Below are 6,000 nucleotides of genomic sequence, written 5' to 3'. Positions count from 1 at the left end.
AGAGGAATCATTTATTTAAATTATTTAATGGAATTACAACGTCCTCATATAGCTGCAAAGACAGTGTAGACAGTGTCGTTGTGATACGTGAATACTGTTGGCAATTCAGCACTTTCAATGCTATTGCTGCAAGAACATATTCAAGACCGTGAAATTCATTCGGAACGCTCTATTCTTTATGATCTCTTATAGAAGTTATTGGTTTTGTTTGTATTGAATTCACAATACGGCAAGGTCTTCTTAAAATGTCATCTTTTTAAGTTAGAGAATTAAAATATTTGTTAAGTTTTACAAAACTTATTGGTTTTTCTTCTTTCTGTTACTTATTTTAAGACTATACAGTCGTAACAGTCTGCCTTAATAAGAACTTGTCCGCCTTGCTCACTAAAATGTGGGTGTAGCTTTGTCCGGTGGGCGTGGTCTGTAAAATTATTTGTAATGAGGCTTGGTCTCAAGGCTTGGTAACTATGATCAAATGTGTTCTACTTGCAGCAAGAGAGATGGGAATCTACGGACTGTATTGCCGATACTTCCTAAAGTGTTTTACAAATACCATTAATGTACACTTCAGTGAAATAACATAGGGGATAATTGGAGAATTAAATTGTGTATTCAGATGTTTTGCAGGCCACTTGCAGTTTACCTCCAAAGGACATTCTCCGGTTATTTCATTCGATTTACTACTATCAAGAAAATTTGACACGAAGGCTTTCATATACCTATCAAGACCCTTCACATTATCTGTTTTTGTCACCGTTTTTCTCCTAGCACACTTAACTCGTCAAATCACCGTTCAATGATGCGTGATGTTTATAATGTAGACAAATCTATTTCAATAATCTATTGAAAATATAAGACTTTATGTTCATTTCAATGTAAAATAGTTCACTAAATTCTAACGCGCCTTTTGCCATTCATACCTAGCTATCTTTCAAATGGCGTTGACCTAAGAGTATTTTTATAGAGGTGTGAAATTGCCGAAGATATAGGCCAAGGTATGATAGATGGCAATCATATATACATATATTTTTATTAATGCGTTAGTTTTACTATATGTTAACGATAAAATAAGGCAAATTTGATTTAGGAAAGACTTCCTACCGTTACGATGAGGGACGTAGATCGAAAAAAAATTCAGCTATATTTGCTTGTATGCATCCTCACATTCTTGTCTACATCCCGGCTGACTTGCGGATCCGTAAGTATTTCAATCAAAGTAAATAATGTAAACTATCTCAATTTATTTCTGCACTCTGTCGTTATCATGTGTGAATTTTATGAAATTGGTGTCCCATAAAATGTTGCGCTTGTTCTTTTCACAAGAGTAATACGAACTGATGAAAGGAATTAGAAATTAAACAAGGTTCAGAAACTTTTAATGTTCCATTAAATATATTTGATTCTAACTTTACCACTATTTTTTCTAGTAACTCATCGTCATATTGACTGGACAAGAAATGTTTGGTTTTTACACAATCTTGCCTTGCTTTTTTATTGGTGATTTCTTAATGCCACCTGGAAAGCAAATTATATTGTCTTTGACACTCGTCGAATACATGCATTCCTTTTTATTTAAATTTTTCCTTAAATGAACCGTTTTAAAATGAAAATTTATCAAAACCGGTTCTTACTAGTCAAAGGCACAAAATAAGTATTCCCATTTCTAATTATGTACTTTTTTCCAAACATAATTATAATTACACCACATTTGGTTAATGTATTTTCTTCCATTACTTTATACCCATGTTTGGTTATGTATTTCTTCTACTGTATTATATTTATACCCATGTTTGGTTATGTATTTCTTCCACAATATTATATTTTTAGTTGATACCATGTCGTCAGCCATTCCAAAGAAACAACACAAACCAAAAAGAAAATGCATATTATATTCCTTGTGGCAGTGTTTTTATCCGTTTTGAAGGCTATACGAATACAGGGAATGATAAGATGAGAGTGTAATAAAAAATAATTTTCTCTTACGCGCTTTGGTTTTTATAAATTCCGTAGTGATACGCTTATGTTCCCTAACATCGATTAATTTGCTTTCAGCCTCCTGTTATACACGATCTTAATTTTACTCTGAGTGTGGATGAGAACACGGAAACGTTGACCACCATAGAGACCTTTTCTGTCAGTGACCCGGATGGAGATAGTGTCTCGTGTAATCTCGCGGGAGGAGGGACACTATTCGATCTCAACTCTGCGTCAGCTCCAAGTATTTAATATTAACATTTAAGTCATGAATTTATGAATTAATTGTTATTCTTTTGTTATTCTATTGTCACTTCCTTGGGAACCTTATCGATTTCTGAGCGCACAAAGAAAACTACAATGTAAGAATGCATATGAACATAAATGGATAGATGTCAGATTCAACTTTGTGATGGAGGTATTCATTATCTGACGTGGGGTTTTAAAGAAGTATTTCAAATAATAATTTATTCTATATATATATATATATATATATATATATATATATATATATATATATATATATATATATATATATATATATATATATATATATATATATATCATCATCATCATCATCATCATTGGCGACTCGGTCTCGAAAGACCATGCGAATAGCGCCCTTGGGGTGTTGCCTGTCTCTGTTGGCAACGTCTGCTGTGGCTGTGCAGGCCTATACGTGAGTGACAGTCCCTACTGCAGTTGGTGCAGACATACTGGGAAGTCTGCATTACTGTGGTTGCTGTTGCGTTCTTCTTTCTCCTACGTTTCTCTGCCACCAACTGGCCTCTCCTCGCATCAGCGACTGATATGCCATTGTTTACCATCAGTCTCCAGGTGCCTCGGTCCTCAGCCAGCTCTTCCCAGCCATCGGGTGAAATGTTGCATGCCTTCATGTCCCTCTTGCACACATCTTTGAAACGGAGTGAGGGGCGTCCGACTCTTCTCATGCCAGTGGCCAGCTGTCCATATAAGATGTCCTTTGGCAGCCTTCCATCCTCCATGCGTCGGACGTGACCCAGCCATCGAAGGCGGCGTTTAATTAGCAGGGAGTACATGCTGGGGGTTCTTGCACGCTGCAGGATCTCGCTGTGTGGAACACGGTCTTGCCAGCTGATTTTCAGGATGCGTTTTAGGCACCGTATATGGAAGGAGTTGAGCCGGCGTTCTTGCCTCATGTAGGTACTCCACGTCTCACTTCCATATAGAAGGGTGCTGAGAACGCAGGCCTGGTAGACTCGGACCTTGGTGTGCTCTGTCAGCGCGTTGTTTTCCCAAACCCTCTTTGTTAATCGAGCCATGATGGTGTTTGCCTTTCCAAGCCTTCTGTCCAGCTCCATATCAATCGAGAGAGTGTTGCTGATGGTTGACCCTAGGTAGGTAAAGTTGTTGACTGCTTCCAGGGTGACACCGTTGATTTTGATTGAAGGGGCAATGGTGGTATCTTGCACGCTGACATTTGTTTTTTCCAAGCTGATTGTGAGACCAAAGTGCGTGCAGGCAACAGCAAAACGGTCTCCCAGTCTCTGGAGGGCTTCCTCGGTGTGGGCCACAAGAGCTGCGTCATCTGCAAAAAGCATCTCCCTGATGAGCACAGCTCTCACTTTGGTCTTTGAGCGCAGTCGTGCCAGGTTGAACAGGCTCCCATCAGACCTGGTGTGTAGATATATGCCATCCGTGGACGTGTCGAAGGCGTAGGACAGGAGCAGGGAGAAGAAGATCCCAAAAAGTGTTGGTGCCAGCACGCAGCCCTGCTTCACACCACTGTTAATTGGGAAGGAAGTTGAGGATGATCCATCATACATGACTGTTCCCTTCATATCTGCATGGAAAGAGATTATCATGCTGAGGAGTTTTGGGGGGCAACCGATCTTACTCAGAAGTTCAAAAAGGCCCTTCCTGCTGACCAAGTCAAAGGCCTTGGTGAGGTCGATGAACATCATGTAGAGTGGTTGACCTTGCTCTCTGCTCTTCTCTTGGAGTTGTCGTAGGGAGAAGATCATGTCTGTCGTCGACCTGCCTGCTCTGAAGCCGCACTGTGATTCCGGGTACACACGGTCTGCCAGCAACTGCAGCCTGTTGAGTATGATGCGGGCGTACACTTTACCAACAATACTCAAGAGCGAGATCCCTCTGTAATTATTACAGTCACTGCGGTCGCCCTTGTTTTTGTAAAGGGTCACAATTGTGGCATCACGCATGTCTTGGGGGACTACTCCTTCCTCCCAGCAGCGGCAAAGTAGCTCGTGCAGTGGTTTAATCAATGCTGGTTTTCCACGTTTGATAGCTTCGGGTGGGATGCTGTCACTACCTGGTGCTTTGTTGTTTGGAAGGCAGTCGATTGCTTTGCTGAGCTCCTCTAAGGTTGGCACTTTGTCGAGCTCTTCCATTGTGGGCAGATTCTTTATGCTGCTGAGGGCTGCATCAGTGACTGACGTTTCTCGGGAGTATAGTTCTGAGTAGTGCTCCACCCATCTGGCCATCTGTTGCCCACGGTCTGTGATCTTCTCTCCCGTCAGGGATTTCAGGGGAGCGACCCCTTTCACTGTAGGGCCTAGAGCCTTCTTGATGCCACTGTACATGCCTTGGATGTGTCCGGACTCGGCACTTCGCTGGATCCCTTCACACAGTTGTTGCCAGTACTCGTTTGCACACTGTCTAGCAATGCGTTGGGTGTAAGAATGCATATGAACATAAATGGATAGATGTCAGATTCAACTTTGTGATGGAGGTATTCATTATCTGACGTGGGGTTTTAAAGAAGTATTTCAAATAATAATTTATTCTATATATATATATATATATATATATATATATATATATATATATATATATATATACAGAGACAGAGGGGGTGGAGAGAGTCAGAATTGGCAGAATTGGGTCTTTCTAATATCATTTGGCTGGAATTATATTACTCCATCTTTTGCAAAATGTTATTGTTAACTATATATATATATATATATATATATATATATATATATATATATATATATATATATATATATATATATATATATATATATATAATTGGGAGTTACTAAATTTCTGAAACAACTTTCCTTTATAAAATTTTGAAATGCTAGACGAGTCTTTAAATGGGAATGATAGTTCTATACACCCCCCCTCCGCTTTGTTAAAAACAATATTTTCAATCGTGAAAATGATCTGATTTGTCTATTTCAAAAGTTGTGGTTTTCTCTTTGAATACCTGCTGTCACCTATATTATTCATTCTTCAAATTCTAGTGAAATTAATCCCTCTACATTTATTTCAAATGTTATTTCTTGTTTTAGAATTCTTAACATGAATAAAAGTCAATTGTATTTAACATTGTACCGTTCCATTCCCATTGTATGCTTCTTTTATTTATTCTGGATATCTTATTACAAAAATCATGAATGCCATTAAAAAAAATTTATTAAAAGTGAACCTGCTTTTCTATATAGTCAAATCTGAGATTCTTTTATTGCCATTTATTAGATGTATTTTGAATTCAGAATGATTGTTAAAAAATACTATTCCCATTGTCATTCCGCTGAACATGAAAAATATGTATTAATATTCAATGCGGATCTTGTAATGTTTCCTTTTTCATAAGTGTGTTTTAATGGAATAAATGTAGCATTAGTACTAGTAGTAGTAGCAGCAGTTGTAGTAGTAGTAGTAGGAGCAAAGCGGATTGACTTGTATGTACAAAGCGATTCCAGCCTGTTGACAGAGTCGTCTAAAGGTTCAAAAGCTTTTAGAATTTGATTATGGAAATACTTTTCTTTCCTTCTAACATATATAATAAATTTTATCCGGGCTCGAATAGCCTTGCTTAGTGCAGTGGTTTGTGCATAGGTATTCAATGTGTCATCAGTTCGTGCGCGCGTTTGTCCGTCTGTCTTTTTCTTGTCCAGTCTTTAACTCTTTGACTACTATGCTACTTCACTGATTCAAGAGAAACTTGCAGCATGGATGGATCCTCAGATAGCGTTTCCAGGACTAATTAAAATTTTATTTTAAATGTTGCCCGCCCAG

At 38.5% G+C, this 6,000-nt stretch overlaps 1 protein-coding gene across 1 annotated transcript in view; it reads left to right on the top strand.

The window, feature by feature from the left end:
• Window positions 1-1,071: 1,071 nt before the first annotated feature.
• LOC149783337 (cadherin-23-like) overlaps window positions 1,072-6,000 on the top strand; it is a 27,978-nt gene continuing 23,049 nt past the window's right edge. The window contains exons 1-2 of the mRNA XM_089933098.1: window positions 1,072-1,198; window positions 2,053-2,218. Coding sequence (XP_089789224.1) covers window positions 1,109-1,198; window positions 2,053-2,218 — 256 coding nt within the window. The 5' untranslated portion in view covers window positions 1,072-1,108. The remainder of the gene's footprint in view (window positions 1,199-2,052; window positions 2,219-6,000) is intronic.

Source organism: Sinohyriopsis cumingii, chromosome 14, assembly GCF_028554795.1.
Source record: "Sinohyriopsis cumingii isolate HCF-2022 chromosome 14, ASM2855479v2, whole genome shotgun sequence".
Classification (NCBI taxonomy): Eukaryota; Metazoa; Mollusca; class Bivalvia; order Unionida; family Unionidae; genus Sinohyriopsis; species Sinohyriopsis cumingii.
This window is presented reverse-complemented; position numbering and strand designations above follow the sequence as displayed.